The sequence below is a fragment of the Bombus flavifrons genome, chromosome 1, assembly GCF_040668555.2.
Source record: "Bombus flavifrons isolate JBK064 chromosome 1, iyBomFlav1_principal, whole genome shotgun sequence".
Classification (NCBI taxonomy): domain Eukaryota; kingdom Metazoa; phylum Arthropoda; class Insecta; order Hymenoptera; family Apidae; genus Bombus; species Bombus flavifrons.
This window is the reverse complement of record NC_138442.1, coordinates 15,884,900-15,907,048: the sequence shown is the minus strand read 5'-3', so window position 1 is coordinate 15,907,048 and position 22,149 is coordinate 15,884,900. Positions and strand designations below refer to the sequence as shown.

General features: G+C 28.7%; 3 protein-coding genes across 5 annotated transcripts; 2 read left to right on the top strand and 1 right to left on the bottom strand.

The window, feature by feature from the left end:
• Positions 1–2,726: 2,726 nt before the first annotated feature.
• On the top strand, positions 2,727–4,836 carry sturkopf (lipid droplet associated hydrolase sturkopf). Of its 2 annotated transcripts, none has more exons than XM_069112147.1 (4): positions 2,727–2,861; positions 3,498–3,817; positions 3,885–4,076; positions 4,153–4,836. In XM_069112147.1, exons 2-4 carry the CDS (start codon positions 3,509–3,511, stop codon positions 4,579–4,581), a joined length of 930 nt encoding a protein of 309 aa, XP_068968248.1. In that variant the 5' UTR covers positions 2,727–2,861; positions 3,498–3,508; the 3' UTR covers positions 4,582–4,836. The 2 variants fall into 2 exon arrangements, with proteins under 2 accessions (XP_068968248.1, XP_068968240.1); XM_069112139.1 differs by lacking the exon at positions 2,727–2,861 and adding an exon at positions 2,953–3,227.
• An 874-nt stretch (positions 4,837–5,710) lies between these two features.
• On the top strand, positions 5,711–13,305 carry LOC138178794 (uncharacterized). 2 transcript variants are annotated; one of them, XM_069111040.1, is made up of 6 exons: positions 5,711–5,776; positions 5,859–5,969; positions 7,895–8,054; positions 10,143–10,267; positions 12,535–12,636; positions 12,889–13,305. In XM_069111040.1, exons 2-6 carry the CDS (start codon positions 5,912–5,914, stop codon positions 12,975–12,977), a joined length of 534 nt encoding a protein of 177 aa, XP_068967141.1. In that variant the 5' UTR covers positions 5,711–5,776; positions 5,859–5,911; the 3' UTR covers positions 12,978–13,305. The 2 variants fall into 2 exon arrangements, with proteins under 2 accessions (XP_068967141.1, XP_068967148.1); XM_069111047.1 differs by having other exon boundaries at positions 5,717–5,969; positions 12,538–12,636.
• A 741-nt stretch (positions 13,306–14,046) lies between these two features.
• Rich (guanine nucleotide exchange factor subunit Rich) lies at positions 14,047–22,126 on the bottom strand. The gene is made up of 17 exons (XM_069111030.1): positions 21,888–22,126; positions 21,637–21,811; positions 21,168–21,275; positions 20,942–21,097; positions 20,556–20,870; positions 20,404–20,495; positions 20,061–20,334; positions 19,790–19,942; positions 19,509–19,709; positions 19,056–19,419; positions 18,773–18,978; positions 18,366–18,707; positions 17,814–18,303; positions 17,451–17,745; positions 16,874–17,349; positions 16,422–16,782; positions 14,047–16,340 (listed from the first exon to the last, which is right to left on the bottom strand). Exons 2-17 carry the CDS (start codon positions 21,769–21,771, stop codon positions 16,013–16,015), a joined length of 4,296 nt encoding a protein of 1,431 aa, XP_068967131.1. The 5' UTR covers positions 21,772–21,811; positions 21,888–22,126; the 3' UTR covers positions 14,047–16,012.
• Positions 22,127–22,149: the final 23 nt, after the last annotated feature.

The window sequence follows — 22,149 nt, the reverse complement described above, 5'->3', positions numbered from 1 at the left end:
TACACTTTTTTATTTGTAACATTCTTTCTTCTTGCAGAATATCCTGTATTTTTCCAAGAATCAATTCGCGTATACAACAAAGATCTCCACCGTATCTGTCGTTTATTACTCATCCAGACGAGATACATAACCGCATGCGTGACCATTCCCATACGTAGTCTCTCCAACTGCAAATAATATCTAAAAATTCATGCAAATGAAAAAAGAAGAAGGGTAGGAATGATGAAAAAATCTGTAGCAGAGATTGAATTTAATCCGAAATGGCCAGTTAAGAGAATAAAATAGTACGGAAGAACGGTCATCCGATTACCTGGAAGTGCGTGCGCGTCATCGTCAGCATGGCGCTTCCCCGTGCGTCCCCGTGGCGCCACGGCTGCCTTGAACTTCCGTCCTGCCCCACGAGCAACCCGAACCCCCCACCCCCCTGCATCGTTACACCAGAGAAGCGAATGGTGCCGTTTTATGCGGTTTTTGCTGACAGTGATGCGGTACCACCCGGTACAAGTTAGTTCTGGATGCCGCTCCGCCTACCGACACCATCGCAGTCACACGTAGTACCTATGTTGCGCATGCGCAACATACAGGGCTATATGACGCGTGTTCGAATTACCCTCCGCCATCTTTCCACCAGCCGGAATCAGTGATACAACTCAACGTGACTCTTCTCTCTCCATCTTTGTCTACCATACACGCTGTAAGTACACGATGCCTTGCTTGCGCGGCTTTCTAGCTTTCTCTCTCTGTCTCTCTCTCTCACACACTTACACACAAACACACACACACACACACACACACTCACTCTCACTCACTCACTCACTTTCTCCCTCTCTCTGTCTAATACATTCTGTCTTCATCTCTATCTATCTGTCGCTCCTTGATACTATCTTCTTCTCTCTCACTCGCTACCTTTCTATCTCGCCCTTTCTCGCACTTGTTTGATTCTCCTGGAGCAGATATTGCCGCGACTACTGCTGTCGCAGTGCACCGTGGGAAATACGCTATAAGAGAAGCTACCAAAATGGCGGCCCACTAACTCCTGCGCCTATAGAGATTTATACTGAATCTTTATTTTACTAAAATAACACTCGCTGCTTTATATCAACTGTAACTTGGCTATATTTAACTTGGCAATGCTTTACATATGTAGACAACTTTATTCAACCAATGAACGCGCATACTAGTTAAGTTATTGAAAAATTAGTGCTAATATTGCAACTTTGTAGGAATTTCAAAATTAATCGTATGCGGCATAATAGATATTAACTTGTTCATTATGTTGTATAATTTGGAAAATAGAAACTCATTAGTTTTGCAAATATCGATATTTGTTTCCTTTTTTTACACAATGAAGAGAAAATGCATAACGAAGCATAAGTTTTTACTGGGTATAAAGACAAAATAATTAAAAGCTCTATATAGTCTGTAATTTAGGAGTTTGCTAAGATATTTTATTGTATTTACATATCTACAACATACTTCTACTAGAAAATACTTTCATACTAGAAAATACTTCCCTTACGAAATAATTTTTCAATTACGTAATTATTTAATTTAAATTATTAAAAATATTGATAATTACAGAAACAAAATTATGGGTTAAATATCTTTTATGAATTGTATATTGTAAGAGTTATTTCTTATCAAAGCAATTTTGCAATAAAAACATTAGTTTAGTTAACATAATAATTACCTATTAAAATCTATAATTGCGTTAAAGCTTTTCCTGTATGAGAATATTTTATTATATTACAATACGAAATATATGTTTTATATTGAGTCTTTTCATAAGATCACTTTTCCAGTGTACTTTTTACAACAAAATTTCAATCACATCTGTTAAATTATGAAAATTGAAAATATATCATCTTCCCGTTCTACTACCTGTTCCCATCATTTTGGTAAAGATATTTTATGCCTTCGCTATAAAACATTTGTGATTTTTCACTAAAATATTTTTTGATACAATCATTTATAAGTTTTTATAAAATATTATTTTATTTTCATCTTTTAATCTCAATAAGTATCGTCAAATTTTTTGCCAGCCAGAAAATATTGCAACGAAGAAATAAATAGTAATTTGGGAATTCAATATATAGAGAATATGGAATATGTGATAAAACTACCCAATTAAATATTCATGTAACTCTTTTGTACATTTTGTGCCACACATGCTCTAGTATCGCAATGATATAGAAATAGTGAGAATTATTCCAAAAAATATTTTGGTGTAGAGTCACAAGTTTCAGAAGACTAGTTGTAGAATGAGAATGTGATTACATATTTTCATAGCATCTGCAGGTATGTGTCGAATTCTGATCCAAATACATTAGTAAAAACCGAAACGAACTTATGGGATGACTTAATATATAAAATAATATACCTTCTGTTTTAGTGATTGATCCTAATTATATTTTGACCATCTAATTCCTATTATCAGTTATTACTTTTACAACAGAATGTGTGTGAGTACACACATAATGAATGTCCGAATAAGATCGTATTAAAAATTAAAATTTGATCAATATAATTTTATTGTATACGCTACCGTAAAATATAATTATTATAAAAATGTAAAAGAATTTATACTTCTAGACGTATAAAAATAATTACAAAGTTTGATAAAATTATATACAAAACCACAAAAAAAATTTTTTTTTGCTGAATATAAAACATCTGGAATTGAACTGGGACTTTCGTATTTTGGATTTCATAGTTCGCTCAACTGAGCTTCTTCGATGATAGGATATATATATAGTTTCATTTCAATATATTCAAAACATGCATATGTACAATCTAAAATGTCACCAAAATTGTATTTCGATATTTATGTATTAATGTTAAAGATATAGCTTCTTAAAATTGTAAGTTACTTATATTTATTTATTTATTTATTATTGTTTAGTCCGTGCCTTTCGACTTTGGACGAACTATCGGTTTTACATCTCTTATACCAATTTCGCTTCTTATATACCTACCTCCCCACTTATCCACTCTATTATATTGAGACTATATTGAGTAATACAGAAATCTGTTACTGGAGAATGAAATGTCATTAATTGATTAAGAAGAATACAAAATTCGAAGCAAAAGTTTAGTGTAACATCAACAAAATCTTGCTTCTTGAAACTTGTTAAGTTAAATTTATCTAATTATTAGTCATCTATCAATTATTAATATATTTAGATTCTTAAATAGAAATAGCCTTTATACGTGATCCGTTACTACAAGTATGTTAACCTAACATTTTTATTTAATTTGTGTCTAAAAAGATTAATATTAGGTTTTGTTCTATTAGAACAAAATGAATCATACGTAATTCAATAAAATAATATAAAACAAAAAATGTTGTACATCTATTATAAAAATATAATAAAACGAAAGAAACTTTTGGGACAACCAAATATAATGCATAGCAATTAAATATATTTTGCAATAAATTTGATAGATACTAATAGAGAAATAGAAACATATTATATATATTAAAAATCTTATTATAGCGAAAAACAATATGCAACGTGCTATGTTACAAATAAATGGCATACCAACTCAAGTAATTACAGAAGGTCGTTGGGTAGAAGAAGGCCTTGCAGAGTATGGTAAGAAAGACATAGTACTTGTTATTACGGGTAACCCTGGCATTGCAGAATTTTATGAGGGATTTATAAAAACTATAAAATCAAGACTTCCTACTGAAGTACCTGTTTGGGTGGTTGGAAATGCTGGTCATGTACAACCACCAAACAATTTAGCAATTACTATGCCAAGTAATTCAACTTGGAACGAACATTATAGTTTAATGGCACAATTAGAGCACAAGGTATTTTTATTTACTAAATTTTATTGCTTTGCAGAGGAAACTTTAAATCGTCATAATTTAATTACAGAAAGACTTCATAAAAAAATATGTACCAGAAGATGCAAGACTGCATCTTATTGGGCATTCAATAGGGAGTTGGATGATATTAAATATACTAAAAGATGATATCATTGCTAAAAAAATAACCAAATGTTATCTATTATTTCCAACCATAGAACATTTAGCCACAACCACTAATGGATGGATATTCACTAAAATTGTAAGTTCTTTCATTATCAAAGTATTATTTTACATAGTAGCATATAGAATATCAATTAAAAACTAACTTTTTCCAGATATTGCACATTGCATCCTTTCTCATTCTTGTTGCTTGGACTTTTCAATTTCTTCCACATGTTTTAAAAATCTTTTTTATCAGTATGGCAGCACTATTAAAAGGAGTTCCTTCAAAATACAATAACGCTTTACTTCAATTGGTAAATCCTCATGTCATAGAAAGGATAATTAAAATGGCAAAGGAAGAAATGGAAATAATAAAAGAACGAGATGACGACATAATTTCAAAATATGCAGATAAATTATGGTTGTATTATGGCAAGTGTGATGGTTGGACACCAGTTAAATATTACGAAGATTTGAAATCTAAGCATTCTGATCTCAATGCGGAACTATGTAAGCATGGTTATGATCATTCCTTTGTTTTGCAATATGATAAAGAAATGGGAAAGCTTGTTGCCGATGTAATTAATGATAACATATTGTAATCTTAAAAAAGAAAAACGATAATTAATCTTTTTGTCATATTTTTAAAACATATATTTAGTTGATAATTAATAATTCATATTATTTTAAAGCTTTTATTAATATTTTAATAGTTAAATAATTGTTTAATGCTACTAAAAACTTCTCACATAAAAAACATTGGTGCAATATGTTTCCATTCAACCTTATTAAAATCATAACTCTGTGATTTGAAATCCAAATTTTAAATGTTTTTATATGAAAAGCATGAGTATAGGGAGCACCACGTTATTCAATTCATGCTTAATGTTACTAAGTGTTTCATCATGTACTAGCTTATTAGCAATAACTTGTGAGAGATATTGTATTATATGTAAATATATTGACATTATACTAGATTATCAATTAAATTTGGCTCCTTTATGAATTTCAAAATTGATCATGGATTTTTCCATTTATGAAGTTATCTTCAAGAATTTTGGTTTTATCACAAAATCTATTATACTTTGAGCAGTTTAGAAAAGGATTATTAGCAATACGCCTATTAAATTATTAAATTATATTCAATTTATTTATTATGTAACAGAAATTGAAATGAAGATATCAATACACAAAAATATATGTGTGTTTTATTATATCTAAATTGTATGTAGTATACAATTACAAAATAAATTGTAATGGAGTATACAATTCAAAATAAAATACTAATATTTTAAAATTTTGCATGTTTGTGCGATTTCAAAATCACAAAATTAATACGTTCTATACTGAAACAATTAACTGTTATTTACTTTATATGTTAAGAAATAAATATGTTATTATACGGTATTACATATGTTTTATTTAAATAAAAATGGTCTTTTCCTAAGATGTACGAAGATTTTTCTGGATGATTGTAAGTTAGTGTAAAATTACATATATAATAGAAAGGATTAATACATATGTAATGTAAAATAAGAAATGTACAACTTATAAAATTAAATCATAATCTAAATTCAAATATAATTTAATATACACATAATGTTAATATAATTTAATATTCAAACAAGTACTTTATGACTAGTAACAAATCAAAGATACCGCTTAAAGCGTGATTAAATGGTCGGCTTTCTTCGGCAATATTCGACTGACGCAAGGGATGAGGCTGACATCTTTTGAGTCATACCAACATCCGACACTATACTTAACAGTCTGCAACTTGCAGCATTCCGTTACATAGTAGGGAGAAGAGTTTGTACATTACGTTTGTTTATTAATTGTATAGTTAATAGGTACCTCAATCTCAGTGTATTATTTTTAGGGTCAATCTTGTTGAAGCCATAATTCTGTGATTTGAAATTCAAGTTGCTTAAAATGTCGCGTGTTACTACTTTATTGCTACTTATTTGCATCAACGCGGGGTTATCTTATGGTAAGTGTGAGACTTCAAAGTACTGAATTTGTTTTTCTAGTAACAGGATGGTATCAACATAAAAGTAATCTGGTAAAATTAGATACGTACGACAATAACTGATTCACTATGATTATTAACTATTAGAAATCCAGAGTATTGCACTCAATCTCGGTGTAATCCATCTGAAATCTAGATAAAAATCTTGCCCCTTGATTTTGCCTTATGTATATATGTATACAGTAGATAATAATGGATATCGTCAGCAAATACATTTTTTATACTTACAACCTTTCGTAGCTGATTTCTGAGAAAGAAATACATTATTGATTTTAAAAGATTTATATTTAATATGTAACAGCATAGATTAGTGTATAAATCTATGTATCATCTACAAATTGTAATCATCAAATATTATAAGAAATGAAAAATTTTTCTGTATTATATGTTGTATAAAAATATTAATATTGTTCATTTTACGTTTTTATGACTATTATTTGAATGGTTTTTTCTTCATATATTTTGACAAATATTTCAATTCTTTGTTCGATTATATAGTATTAAATAATTAGCAAACCTAATTACATTTTATTATTTCTCAATTACTTACTTTATATAGTTTTATGTAAGATCAACATTCGTACATTAATACATATGCAGTTACCTCTGTGAATAATTAACCATATCGCTCAACATCTCTGTTTGTTATTATAATGATATTCAAAGAGGAAAAAATAGTCATATAAAAATATAAAAAATTTAGAATTTTGTGGGTAACTTAAGATTCTCTAATGGACGCTCATAAAAATTGATTAGGCTGTAATCTATTATAAGTAAACATTTTTTAACTACTTTCGTTTTTCGAATCAGAAGTTTCATTGTTTAAAAATATAGCTTACATTGCTATTAACTAATCTACATTAGTAACTTATCTTTTCATTAATGCCATCTTAATAAACATTGTTTGTATATATTTTAATTTTATCACCAACATAAGTGGGTTTGTATTAAAATTACGTAAAATTGTATTGTTAAAACAATTTGAAAGAATTGCATAAGTACGTAATATATCGACAAACTTAATAAAAAATAAATTTATAGCCTTCTTTAATGATTTTAATAATCTAATGGTTATTCCTAGAATATTTCAGCAATCTTTTTTCTTCCAATTTTTCTTTTAATTCGATAAATAATTTGAAAATCAATTTATAATTTTACAATTTATAATAACAGCGATCACGATCATCGATTTGTATGAAGCATACACTCGAATTATAGTTTCATATTTTTTTACTTAGTCGACATCATCCTTTATCTTTTCATTATAATTTGAAAGTTTGGTTTATCTGAATCATTGAAATATAAGACCGGAAGCTGACGCTATCAACGACAGCTATTTCATTTATCTACATATTGTATGTATATATAAAATGAAGCCATTAATTTGACTATAATTAATTTAATCAACTGAAATTTTTATCATGTAGTTACTTATAATTTCTGTGATTATAAATAAGGAATAGATGTATAATTCTTTAATTATATGATGAATTAATAACAATATATATTAAATGAAAGTATTTATAGGAATTAGGAATGTTTTCTATTTAACTAAAATTAAACATAGAATACACAAATAAAGATATTAAAAACTGCGTCGAGTATGTAAATAATGCATACAGTAGAGTATTTAAAATGGCATATATGTAATTATCTTGAACAATATTTAGCATAAAAAGAACGTTCCAAAAAAAATATAATAATTAATATTTTCTCATAATTTTTAAATATCATTTAATTACGTTTTTTTGTATAAATTCTAGCATACTCGATAATATTTTAGTTATTTATTTAGTTATATAAATATATATATATATATATATATATATATATATACATGTGTATGTATATTTATTAATGTCCCCAAACGAAATTAATTGTTTTAGGAATGGAGTGCACGTTCGGGAACAAAAACTTCATATCACGAGCAATCAATTCATGCCCAGGATTGCTTGATCCTATGGAAAAATCTTATTGTTGCTATGATATTTCTAGTGAAAAAATGTATTGCTGTGATGCCGTGGAATTTAGTTTGCAATCGTCATGGTAAAAGAACTTACATTAATATTTTTGTTTATGTAATCTTTTTGTAATTTTGTTTATGCTTTTGTTATGTGTTGTTTGTGCATAAAATCGTCAATTAATTAATACTGCATTTAAATAGGAACATCTAAATATCCGTTACTAATGATAGTATGAAAAAACTCGAGAAGTCAAAAATATACTGTTTAATCGGATACATGTAATGGTAATGGTGACATTTTTAAATGAAATTTCAAGGTCATCATTGTTTTCTTAATGGAACCATATATTTAAAAATAAATATATTAGTATTATTAATAAATAATAAAAATATTAATCTGTTTGTCGAAAAACAATTACTTCAACAAATATCTTGACTTTAATTTTGTTAAATTGAGTGTATGAAAGACAAGGAAAAATGCGAAACGATATTCTTGTGTTTATGTTGTCTGAGGAGTTTTCTCACACAACAATAGATATATAGATAAGACAGATATTTAAATGATCCCATTTAGTCGAGTTATACACCATACAATGTAAAGAGCAGAGGAAATATAGTTCATTCTGATAACTTGAAATTGAACTGATATTTTAATAATGATATTGATGACGGCACACATTATTCTGACCACCTACTCAACTTTTACTTCCACTTATAGATATGATAGCCGCTTGAAAAAAATTTATCTCTGTATATTCGTTGAAGTATATATTGAAAAATATGTACTTAGGAGTGATTCATCTCAGGCTCACAGTTAAAAGCAAAGTTATCATTAGTACAACGGTTTAAACGGCGGAAAAATATAACATAAATTAAAAAATAAGTGATAAAAATAATATGAAATTTATTTATTTAGTAGAAATTGATGAGACAATCATGCTTACCAGTTTTCCTTTACCTACGTTATCTTTCCAAAAACAGATCTCGTCCGTTGACTATGACATACGATACTTGTTCATCTTGGACCACGTTAGTTTATAATGTTATTCACGAGTGCTTATACTGTTTAGTTATCTTCTATGCAATAGATATTACTAAACGAGAGAAAGGAAAGTTTAAGCAGATTCGCATCGTCAATATCATCGTCTTTACCATCGTAACGAAGGCGGGATGAAAAAGTCGGTGAAGCGAATTACGTTAAGCAGATATTTCTTCGCATTCGTTGTAACATCTTTGTATGCTATACTATAGCAGTCTGATATTAGTTATAACAATTGTTCATTGTAGCATTCGTTCATTATAGCACATCTTACTATAGCATGTAATACATACATATATGCATACATGTATGCTCTAGCATAGCTAAGTTCAGTTCCTTTCTTATCTTTCTGTATATTTACAAATTAAAACGTGAGACGTATAAACGCATTCCAGACAAACGTATATATATATATAATATAATCATATCGGTATATGAACTTCACCCAGACTTAACTCAAACTTAATCCACTATAGTAAATTTGTTACTAAAGCAAAAATATCTTCAGGTTTATAACTACCTATTCTATTACAATATATTGCTCTTTCTATTACTATTATTACTATTACTTATCTTTGGATCCCTCATTCCTGTCCCCTCGTGTCTCCCCCTTCTTATCTTCCAGATATCCTAATCATTCTATTATTTCTTTGTAACTCGGTCCCTCCACTATTTTTTCCAGTCTCACGCTTCTGCCCTCCATTACTCTGCATTTATCCACCCAATGTTCTAAACTCTTTATTATAACACTATGTTCTTCCTTCAACCAGTATCTATTAGCTTCTTCCACACTTCTGCATTTAAATAATTTATTATTACAGGTTTATCAAATCAAGTGCAAATGTCTTTGCATTTTATTAATTTAACTTAATTCATATAAGTTAGTTCATAACAATATCCATACGTGATAATATTTACATTAAAAAAATGCGCATGTTTTCTAAAAAATAGTGCCTCTGTAACACATCTATTAGTGTGTTAATATATGTATTAAATAAACTGTTACTAAAACGGTTGAAATAATATTAAAATTAAATAATAATGTAATAATTTAAAGTGTTCATTACAATTCATTATATACATAAAATGATTTAACTTTGCTTGATTTTGTTTCATGAATTCTTCTTTATAGGATGGTGCTGGTAATGATTATCGTATTAGCCGTTCTGTTTACAATGATAGTATTCTGCATGTCATGCCTATGCTGTAGTTGCTGCCCATGGTATCGCAGACGTCATCGAGGAACAGTTTATGGAAGTAAGAATCTTTTTGTATAATATTCGCGTTTTAAAAATATTATTCTATATCATTAGACAAAAATTTTCATAACAATCGTCAATTTAATTTTGTTATTTTTCCTTTTTACTATTCTTCTTTTTATGATATAAAAATTGGTCTAAGCATTTGCAACTAAACAGATATTTAATTAAAGTAGTTGAAAATACTACTATTACCATATATGTAATATATAGACCACTTTTTATATTATTTTATATACTCAATTTTTATTATATATCATATCTCATGGAAATATTAATTTATTGATTTTATTTCTTTTTTATATTGCTTCTTAAACATATACATATAAATAATATTATTTAATTAAATAACTAATCTATTACCTAATTTTTAATTCGTATTAAATACTTATTTGTAGAGACAGTCAAAACGAATATTAAAAAAGAAACACAGTTTATTTACTTATAAAATAGATTTGCAGGGAAAGTAATAGCTAATTTCGTCCTGTAATTATTTTTAGGACCACCTATGATCTGAATCCATTTCATCACATCTTCCAATCTCCTGACATTACATATAATATTTCCTATAAGTATATATCGAACTACACATGTTTTTTAAATATTTTGACTTCGCTTTCTATTTGTATATTCTTAACGCATTGAACTTATGTGCTTATAACATTTTTTAACGTATACGTAGATGCGATTTTGAAAACTACTATGTAACGCTCAGTACTTCAAGAACAGTACTTCGATTGCAATATGGTACGGTTTTGTTGAAGAAACGATTCTAGAAATATCCTAATAACAAATCACAGTGTTCAGCTTACATTGTTAGAGACAATGTTAAAAAATTATTTATTACTTGACAATATAATGCGCTTAATATTACTACATTGTCAAGTATAACAACTACATATACTTATTCAACGTTATGAATGACAATTATGTTGGTAAGACTTTCACGCGTTTGCCTTGAACTCTTTGCATGCCAAAAAAAATTCTACGACCTTGAATTTTTAAGTAATCAAAGGGTGATCAAACATTCCATGATTAGCTTTTTTTTATACAAAAGATGTGATATTTTTTTTCTTTTTTTATATCTATGTTATGTAACAAATATATCAATAATATAAGGCGTTTGTAAAATTAAATAAACAGGCGCGAGTCGTGTTTATTTAATGAAAACTAATACACGTATAACGATGTTTATTATATTTTACATTTATTTTAAAGATTCAATCTTATAGATATATGCATTGAAATATAGTACATATTTACTTGTTAAATGCCGTATTGAAACCGTTATGGAAGTATAAAGTTTATTCATATATTTGCAAATTGCAAGATTTTACTTTTGTCAGATTACACAGCGAAACAGTTGACTTCCATTCTTAATACATAATATATATTTTTATACGCGATTTTATACTGACATACACAAAGTATTGTGATAATACTTGTGACCCATTTTTTGTTTATATGTACTTCAATGACTAATGACAGAAAGCTATTGAATTTTGTAGAAAAATGTAAACTTATGATATATAACTAACATATAGATAAGTGCTTTTTATTGTAACATTATATAATAAATATCTTTGTGATCTTTCAATGTGAGCAAACATTTTCTTCCCACTGTCACATTAAGAATGTTAAAGTATAATATTTCAAAACAACCATGTTACTAAGGTATGTATTGTAAAATATAGGTCACCTAAATTGCCTAACGATTACCGTTAATATAAAAATAAAATGTAAATATTAATTTATTTTTAAATCGGTTTCCATAAAACATGTTGAGAGATAAGCTTTAAAAAAGTATTAATGCAAGAAAAGATAAACAGTATTATTAATAATACTTTAATTACTTGGAATATTTTTCTCCCGTCATCTTTTCTGAAATCGTTTTTGAAGCTTCGTTGTTGGTTTGGAATGCATAATTTGTAGAAAATTCGAAAAATAAAATATCTTTTACTACTGAATAATATATAATTTTACTTTTATACGATGAATATGAAAATTGCAATATGATTTTCTTATATCAATCGCGAAAAGTATAATTGTTCATAAAAAAATTAAATAAAGACTTGTAGATAATAAAAGTTTTTCGAAATATATATTTTTTTAAACAATTTAAGCATTTCACATACGACACAAGTGATAAAGTAGAAATAAAAATTGACACATATTTGTTGAATATATATTCAAATATTCGTCTACTGTCTCTATAAATAAAATATTCTCCAGAATTGAATTTACTTTACGGGAATTTTGTTCCAGAAGTACACGTACCTAGTATGGTACATGTAATTCAATCATCCACGAGTATTCCACAACCAACTCCACACTATATAAACACTGCGTATCCTACGAATTCAGCAGGTGATTATTAAATATATATATATATATATATATATATATATAAAGTAAAAAAGGTAGCGACAGTATCTATATATATATTTTTGCATAAAAATTTTAATTAACTTATTTTAGACACAATTTAGGAAAACTAAAGATGAACTTTTTAATATTTATTTTATTCAGTATTAAATATTAATTAGTGTTGTGTTTTACAAGAATATATAAATTTACCTATTCTTTTACTGTTATAAAATTTAAATTGCCTCTTTCTAGGAATATCACAACCACCGATTTATTCTGAAGTTATTTATGAAAAACAAGCACCTTATAATCCAAATTATATGTCTTCAACGCAACAGTAACGTCGAATAATGTTTGAGGAAGTCCCATCACAAACCGTGTATTTTCGAAACGGATGCTTGTAACATGATTTTTCGTTTGCAAGTGTTACTCGTCTTCCCCTTCCAAGACACTAAAGACGCAGTGAAGTTCCGAGTTTTCACTAATCTTCCTTAATCCTAAAGAGCTAAGAAATGGGGTACTCGTACAATTATTTCATTTTAATTACTGCTTTATTTCAGTTGAACGCAGGAAATATCAAGATCAGTATTTATTTAGAATATGCGACCTTTTGAACGATTTTACAAGATTGTGTCCAAATGGACAATTCAATAAATTATGAACATTTTATTTATACGTAGCCATTTATGAACAAAATGAATTCGGTGCCATATCAACTCTGTGAAACTAATATTTTTTTTATATCTAAAAGACTACTGATAGTTACATAACTACACTCCAGATAGTCAATTTATAAGGAAATTAATATACTGAATTAATATGAACAATGTATTATTAAAGCTCAAATGAATTTGAAATATTATAGATACCTTTAAACTGATGTAAAACATAAAAATATTGTATGTATTTGGATTCACATTTTTATAGAAGTTTCTGATATTTTTTTACATATTATTTATAAGTATATCTTATTGATTATCTTTATACATTACTATTGAATTCTAATTTAGATTTTTTAAAATATTACTCGCTATATAATTACAAATATCTAAATATTAAAAAATATATGTTAAAGTGTACTACTAAGTTTAGTTAATTATAGACACTACTATCACAATATATAATTTGAAAATAAAATGTTCGATTATTTATTTCGTGTTTAAAATCACTTCCTTTGTTTCTAAAATATATAATTGTAAATAATATAATGTTTTCGTACAATACGATTATATTCGTCCTACAATTTTTAAAAATTATATATTATATATTTACGTAGTTTATATATCATAAAGCATCATATACATATGTATATTATACGTGTTACTTGTATTTTATATTAACATTTTATCATTTTGAAATACATATAAAAATTAATTCTTATATTGGTAAGGTAAAAAGAAACCACATGACTTATGGGAAAATATATATTTCTGAATATCTATGTTACAATATGTATATATATATATTTGTTTATTTATATATTATATATATAAATAACTTACTATGTATTAATGTTTCACAGTTTTTCTTTCTACAAATTATGTAAGATAATTTTTTAATATAAGGTAAAATCGAATATTTATTGCTAAATCCATAGAAATTGAGATTTATTAATGACTAGTGTCTAATTAAAAGAGAATCGCACATTTTGGTTATTAACTTAATGTATTTGCTTCTGTATATAAAAAAGCAGTATTAAATATATTTGTATTACATGTAGAAACTGTGAAACAAGGGAGCTATTGTATTCGAGTTTAAATATAAGTTTTCTTTATCAATTGACCATTTTCCCATATTAATTAAATTTACATTCTGTCATACTTATAAATAATTTTGATTATTGTTTTTGACTGTGTATAGTAACCTATTCTCCTCGATGCTAAAATTTCGAAACTAATACATAAAATTAATATTTTCCAGAATCAAAAATAAAACTTAGCAAATATAAATAAGATTAAAAAATTAATAATTTTAGTAAATATTAGCCATATGTAGTATATATAAAACATTGAGTCTCTTTTCTTCATAAGTAAAACATAAAGTAACCTTGCATATTAGTTTGCTTTCACTGTTTAGCAAGACATTCAATTATAGTTTTTAATGGTATTACTTTTATATTTTTAATCTACACTATTAAAACTTCTACTTCCAAATAAAATATTAGAAATTATAATTTCAAAAATTGCTTATACAACATAAATGCGTCTATCTTATTCTTATAAAATCCATTTTACGAGTATTAGTGTTCCCTTTAAGCATACAAATAATTTTGACATATTACTAGTAACCAATAAAATTATATAACCTATAATTTTTTTAAACAGAAATATTTGTCATTAACCATTATTATAAACTAAAAAGTTTATGTAATACGATTACAACTCTTTAAATAATGATCATTTTATCTTCTATCATCCAACATATTAGCTCTTAATAAAAAAACCAATGTCTATAGCAATATCAATTATGCAGTTATTGACATTAAATTTACATAGTTACATAGTTAATTTCATCACACAAAATTCAATTTTCTACCTGTATGAAAGAAATTTAGATCATAGGACGGCTATGTTATTTTATCAACTATCGCTCAAATAAAATTATATTTTGTCAGTATTAGATTTTATAACTTTATAACTAAGTATGTAATTTATATTGGTAACTTATATTGAAATAGATTGAATTAGTGCAAATTATTTTTTCACAATATAGTCACAATTCAGTCAGTGTAATGTTCCAATGTATAAAATATTAGAGTCCATTATTTTCGTTTGTCTCATATCTAAATCTACAATCTACTAACATCAATTACATTCATATAAATATTTATTATTTCTGTATATTGTCTACGAAGAAAGGAAGAAATAGTATCAGTCATATTTTGCTGTATCTCCGAACTCTATTGTTTCTTATTAAATGTTACTAGAATAGCCCTAAAAATATTTCAACAGTACTTTTTTCGATGATATTAGTAACATATTTACAGACATAAAAATGTTTACAAAATGACAAATATTAATTCTGTAACATCTTTTCTTACATATTAAAATTTTCGGAGATATTGTATACATAATTATCATACAGTAGTTAATTAATTACGACGAAAGTTGTTAAAGTCTTTTTTTTGTATAATGCACGTATAATTTACTGGTTAAATTTTGGGGTTTAATGCTCATTGTATTTATATTATACATTATTTTAAGAAAAATCTTAGTACAAAAAAGTAATCTGACAAATTCTTATTTCAAATTCTTATCATATTTAACCACATTCCATAGAAAGCTGAAAAATTCTGGAAAATCTTTGTATCTACTTACCAATGCTAGAATATATGTATAACACAATACATTTGAGTTTTAAAGAAGACACCTTTGCTCTAGGAGATCACACATGTAGATTGTGAAGTAGCATTTTCCATATTATTGAGGTTACTATAACTACCTCGAAAATTTACATCTTCCACTTTTAGCGATAATTCGTGTGATCGGTCTTCATCTAACGGAGCAGTTGCTGAAGTATGACTAATAGATGAATGGCGAGATCGAGATAAAGTTCCTCGTTGATTACTACCTGCTGATGGAGCTGGACTAGGAGAAGGACTCTCTGGTATTTGCTCTTGTTCTTGTTGTTGTTTTGTTACAATTAGTCTGTTTAGCAAAGAAATCTGACCTTGGATACCTGACATGAAAGGTTTATATCCTAAACTGAAATGCAAATTTAATTTTTTCTATAATTTTTTAAACTACTTTTGTTTTAAACACACATGTTGTTGATATAATACATACCATTCAGAATGAGACCATTTCGTTAATGTAAGAAGACCGTCTCTTAAATTAATTACAGAATCAAATGTTTGCATAGGAGCATGTGCTGCTCTGATAGTTCTAGCCATAGCAGGTGCATCACGTAAAACAGTTGCTAATACTGCAGCCCATCCTAAGCAACCACCTTCCAAAAATAATTGTAAAAGATATCTAAGTTGCACTTCTGCACGACTTATAGGTGCACAAAGTGAAGCGTTATGAACTTCCGTTTGTTCTACCGGATCTGCTGAAACCCAACATACTGTTCCCACTCCAGTTCCAACAATTGATTCAGTATCATCTCTCCAAATAGTACTGCTATCACTAAGAACGCTATTACCATCTATAAAACGGAAACAAAATTTATTTTTGCTTAATTTAAAATAATGATTTTAAATTTTGATTAAATTTATGTAATAAGATGATGCAAATACCATGTAACATGTTAGCTGTTAACTTAGTTTCAGTGGCAGGAAATTGTGTTTCTAAACTTGCAACAGGAGATATTAATGTAGTATAAGGTGGTCTTCCACTTGGTAAACTAGTATAACCACTATCAGGCAAATCAACAACAAAACTAGAATTTAACGGTTGTTCATCTTCTGGACTTTCTAGACTGACCGATCTTATAGAACGTAGAGAGGTAAGGCTAGATCTTCGAAACTTCTGTAAAGTTGGAAGAGATAGCACGGGATAAGCAAATGAAAAATCTTCATGCACTGCTTTTAACGTTACAACGTAATCATCTATTTTCGCTGCTCTATCACGTTCTCTGGCAAACCATGTAACTAAATGAAAATCTAATCGTGCAGCAAATCTGCCTAAATCTGCGAGCCGCTTTGCTGAAAGTAATCGACGGGCATGACGTTGTAGGATTACGTCAATGAAAAATTCTTCGGCTGAACCTTCTCTAAAAAGTAATAAACACTTTATTTTAGTACATATTGTGCATATTTTAACAGTTTTGATCAAAATCTATTTTAGAATTTAATTTCAATAATTAAAACATACTTGCTATCAGCCTTTTCAGTTTTAGGAGTGCTTGTAGGTACAGACTTTTTTCGTCTCATAACGACGTTTCTAGTCTTTTCAAGCATTGAAGAAGGAGCTATATCTTTGGATACTGAATCAGATTGTACTTTAGGCGTTATAGTAGTACTGTAACTTCGACTTCTTGAAACTTGCATAGTTCCTAATACTAAAGATAAGTCATCTTCATGAGGTGAGAGTGGCGGAGTTTGAGGAGGTCCGCCTAATTTTGATGTTCCGCCCCAAGATGTTCTTGGTGATTCCACGTCGTTTGGATCTTATAAAAAGAAAAACAAACATATAAAAATAATAAAAGCGATATAAGCACAACAAATTTTTTGTTACCAATCGCTCTAAGGAAGCGAACAAGATCTTTTGACAGCTCCCATCTTCCTTGTTCCAGAGCAGCGTCCAATAATAAAGTAGCATGTTGCCGACTAACGATTGAAGGTTCTAGGTTTTGTAAAATTATTAAATAGCTAGCAGCAGTATCAAGCTGTTGACGTTGTAAACAATCTTGCAATAATTTCTTAGGTGGTCCAGCAACAGAAAATAAATAAGGCCATAGTGCTATTTCAGTCTTTCTAGCGCATTGTACAACTGCTCTAGCCCATACTCCTGGAAATTCACGGATGAATTCCACCACAGAAGGCAGTTGAGCATCTGGGATTGGTTCTTTACTAGTTGCTTCTTCTTCTAGTACCTCATGAAGTAAAAGCTCTAATGAATGTGGAAAGTATGGCAGTCCAGAGCACGAACGAGCAATTTCCCAAGCATGATATCCTAAATTGCGGTGAATAAGTTGTCGCAATATTTGATGGAGATAGACTTGACTCTACAATTAAAATGACGATAATTTTTAACTAGAAGGAAGCATTCCAATGATATTACACTTACTGTAAGTTCTAATAGACTGAATGGCAACGAAAATGGAGAGTTAGTATCCGAAGTAAAAAGTACTGTGTCATTTTCCGCACCCAATAAAATGGCATCCTCAAATAATATAGCCAATGGATAAATACGTAAATGGAAAGGTAACATTATTCTCTTGCTCATAAAAGTATGCGTTTTTTCTTGATGATTTCTTGGGAATAATGGAAGCCAAACACGCATGCCATGAGCACCGCAAAATAACCATAGAGCTTCTGTTAAATGAGGTTTATCTCTTCTTGATCTCCATGGTACCCAAACATTTTCTACATAAGAAGCTAATACTGTTGGAGCACTACACGTAAATAGCTGTAAAATATAATAAAATTAGAAGAAAATCCTTTATATTAAGTACAGAAATATTATTCACATACAACTTCTGGAGTATCAGTACAGTGTTCCCGTTGAACCATAAGAAGACGCCCAGATACGTTCAACAGAAGACTTTCAGGATGTGGATGACTCCCAGCAGTTTCTGCACGTATAGTGGTTAAAGTGGCACTTACAACACAAGCAGGATGAACACAAAGTCCACTGATATCTACAGTTTGCAATCTCGTTAATTCTATACTTCCTGCATCTAAAACAATAACGTTTTAAAACAATTTCCTTACCTGTAATTCATAATGTTATTTTTCCTCGTTTATTCTTACTTACCACTATTGCTTTCTATTACCATGTCATAAATGCTAATTTGTGCATTAGCACAAAACGTTAAGAGCCTGTCTTTTAATGTATTGAGCAGTAATACCTGTGATGGCATTCTAACAGTTCTAACGTAATTATTATCCAAACGTGTATCACGTGGATATATTCTAACTTCGTCTTTATCATCTAATATTGAATAACTACTGGCTATCAAGAAACCTCGATGCCATAATAATCCTCCGGTTACAATAAAATCTCGCTCTTGTGTTTCATTACCAAAAAGTTTCCATTTACGTGAAGGTAAAGAATAATGAGCTAGCCCTGTGCGTCCAGCTACAGCTATACTCATACCTTCATTATCAATAGCAGTATACTACAAAAAATATACATTTAAGAATATATACATAGTGTGTCACTGTATAAAAATTTTGGCAATCTACGCATAACACGTGGACTAAATACCCTTATTGGCCAATTGGCACCACTGTATGCAATAGGAATAGGAACAACTAGCCATTGCTTACAACCTGCAAGTGTCTGTGTTATGGAATCATTAGGAATTTCACTACCAATATGAAAAGTTGAAATATTTGTGGAAACTCCACCACCAAGATTTAAATATAATCTATCTTCGCCTTGTAAATACAAATGTCCATGATGACCCTATATAAAAATTCATTGTTATTCATCAATGTTACTAATAAAAGATAGAAATTATGGAAATACGTGTTTTGAATATGTACCATACAAGGATTAATAGTTAGAGGACTTTTTACAAAATCTAACTGTATTAAAGAACATTTTAAATTAGCTTCCTCAATTCCATTTTCTTCAACCAAAGAAGGAGTTGGAGACTCTCTTAACATCCAAAGCTGATAGCCTTCGGCAGACCATTCCTAATATATGTATATATATATGTATATATAAAATCAAGTTAAATAAAATGTATTTAAATAATACCAAGAACTAATATTATAAAGTCATATATATATATATAGTAGTTAATTCACTAACCATTGTGTGGATATGTAAAGGATTATCATGTGTTAAGTCTACTCTTAAACCATAATCCCATTTTAAACTACAAAGTAGCAGAGCTCCAAATGTACTCCATATTGCTAGGCCGCCACCTTCCCAAGCTAGTGCAATGGCACAACTATCAGGAGTCCACCTTAAACATCTTACACGGCCTGGTCTTCCTGGATAATCTTTTGAGGATAAACTTAATGTATGTGACATTTCTAAACTTCCTGTGGTTTCATCAACATAGTACACTACACCCTCAGAACTAATAAAATATACATTATAAATTACATAAATTGATTTTAAAATACGAAAATTTGTAAAGAAAGCATACTTTTGTCTTCCAATTGCAATAAGACGATATTTATGATTTACAGCTGCACAGGTAGCATCGTCAACATCCCTAGCCCAAATTCCTTGTACTTGCTAAAAAAATAATACTATTGTAAATTATTTATCTACATATATCAACAATAATTGACATACATTAGGATCAAATTTTAATGACTGTGCTGTGAGAAATGCTGCTTTGCCAGTGTTTAATACAATTGCAAATCCACCAACTAAAGGAGAATATTCAATATCGGTGACAAACACATTGTTTTCAGTAAGTGGTATAGCTACAGTAGATATCTGTTGATCTACACTAAATGGTATTCTTCTTAGGTCAAGAGAATAGTCTCGATTTACTGTACCATCCCACTTATGACGTATTACATGACTTGTTTTTGTAGCTACCATAAGCTCATCACGTATGCAAACTAAAGAACTGATTCCACCATCTATCCAAGCTGATTTTTCCTAAATAAAAAAAGTCTTTCTTATAAATTATTTAATCTACGAATGAAAACTTTATTTGTATATTTACTTACAAATGTCAAAACTAAGGAAGGGATAACTTCTTTAATAAAAAGTTCAGCACTATCCCTTTTTAAGCTCGTAACTGGAGAGTCTCTTTGTTCGTAGAGACCCCTTCCCTCTGGACTGGTATCTTGCAAACGATAAAATAAAAGATAACTGTCTGATGTCTAAAAACAAATTAACAATATAAGATCCTTCCTTGCGATATAATTTAATTTGTTACACAATTTTTCATACCGCAATAACCATCATACTGGAGTCTGGCCTCCATTGTACCAAAATATTGTCACCGTGTTTCTTTAAAGAATCTGTAGTTCGTCTGATGAACACAATGGGCACACATGGCTATATGAAAAATTAATATATTATAATAAATTATACAGTTGTACTAAAGTAATACATGTCTTTTACAACATTATTTAAGAAGAAACTGTCAATGAACATACATAATAAATGAGAAATATAAATAACAAACACATGTACAGGTGAAATTATAATAAACATAAACTATTATACAACAATTATATCAAAATATTTCAATACAAATGAAATAAAATTGCTAAGTATAAATATTATTTATTACAAATACAATTCATAAATAAAGAAAGATGCTTTTCATATTCGATATTATGCATTATAGAGGACTATGATTTTATTTTTTAGGACATTTATAATAAAATTATAATATTACATTTATCATACATGCCTTACAATACCAGATGGTAAGAGTATCCGTCGTTAAGACAGCAAAAAGTATTTTATCCCTATTGCAAACAACCGCAGTTATTTTTTCTGGTTCTGTAGTATTTAGAACCCGTGGCCATCCAATAGGAAAAAACATGATTTAGCCTTAGGATTGTTCCTTTTTTACGTTCACATTCCTGTTATGTTTAAGTCGTCTTTTGGTTTCATTCTTTGCCTCGAAGAATCTGACAAGTAAACACGTTCTAACCTCACCATTTTACACGAAGCGTACATACTAGGTTTCTCATTTCTCATGTAACGAAGCGAAGTGAAGTTTTTTGACATCCACGTAGCCTAAAGCCTACAAGTATGAAAACTCATTATTCGCACTACTTATCTAAATGGCGATGTCATCTCATTTACAATTCCTGTGTTATATGTAATCTCTATTTTAGATACACATTTGAACGCATACGTGTTTCTCATGTGATTTGTATACAATAATTAACATAAATGTATATAAGCAAAAAAAGTG

Coding starts and splice junctions, on each gene's coding strand:
- sturkopf (XM_069112147.1), top strand. CDS start 3,509: ATGCAACGTGCTATGTTACAAATAAATGGCATACCAACTCAAGTAATT. Junction 3,818..3,884: donor TGGCACAATTAGAGCACAAG/GTATTTTTATTT, acceptor ATTTAATTACAG/AAAGACTTCATAAAAAAATA. Junction 4,077..4,152: donor GATGGATATTCACTAAAATT/GTAAGTTCTTTC, acceptor AACTTTTTCCAG/ATATTGCACATTGCATCCTT.
- LOC138178794 (XM_069111040.1), top strand. CDS start 5,912: ATGTCGCGTGTTACTACTTTATTGCTACTTATTTGCATCAACGCGGGG. Junction 5,970..7,894: donor CAACGCGGGGTTATCTTATG/GTAAGTGTGAGA, acceptor TAATTGTTTTAG/GAATGGAGTGCACGTTCGGG. Junction 8,055..10,142: donor TTTAGTTTGCAATCGTCATG/GTAAAAGAACTT, acceptor TCTTCTTTATAG/GATGGTGCTGGTAATGATTA.
- Rich (XM_069111030.1), bottom strand. CDS start 21,771: ATGTTTTTTCCTATTGGATGGCCACGGGTTCTAAATACTACAGAACCA. Junction 20,496..20,555: donor CATTAAAATTTGATCCTAAT/GTATGTCAATTA, acceptor TTATTTTTTTAG/CAAGTACAAGGAATTTGGGC. Junction 18,979..19,055: donor GGTAATAGAAAGCAATAGTG/GTAAGTAAGAAT, acceptor TTATTGTTTTAG/ATGCAGGAAGTATAGAATTA.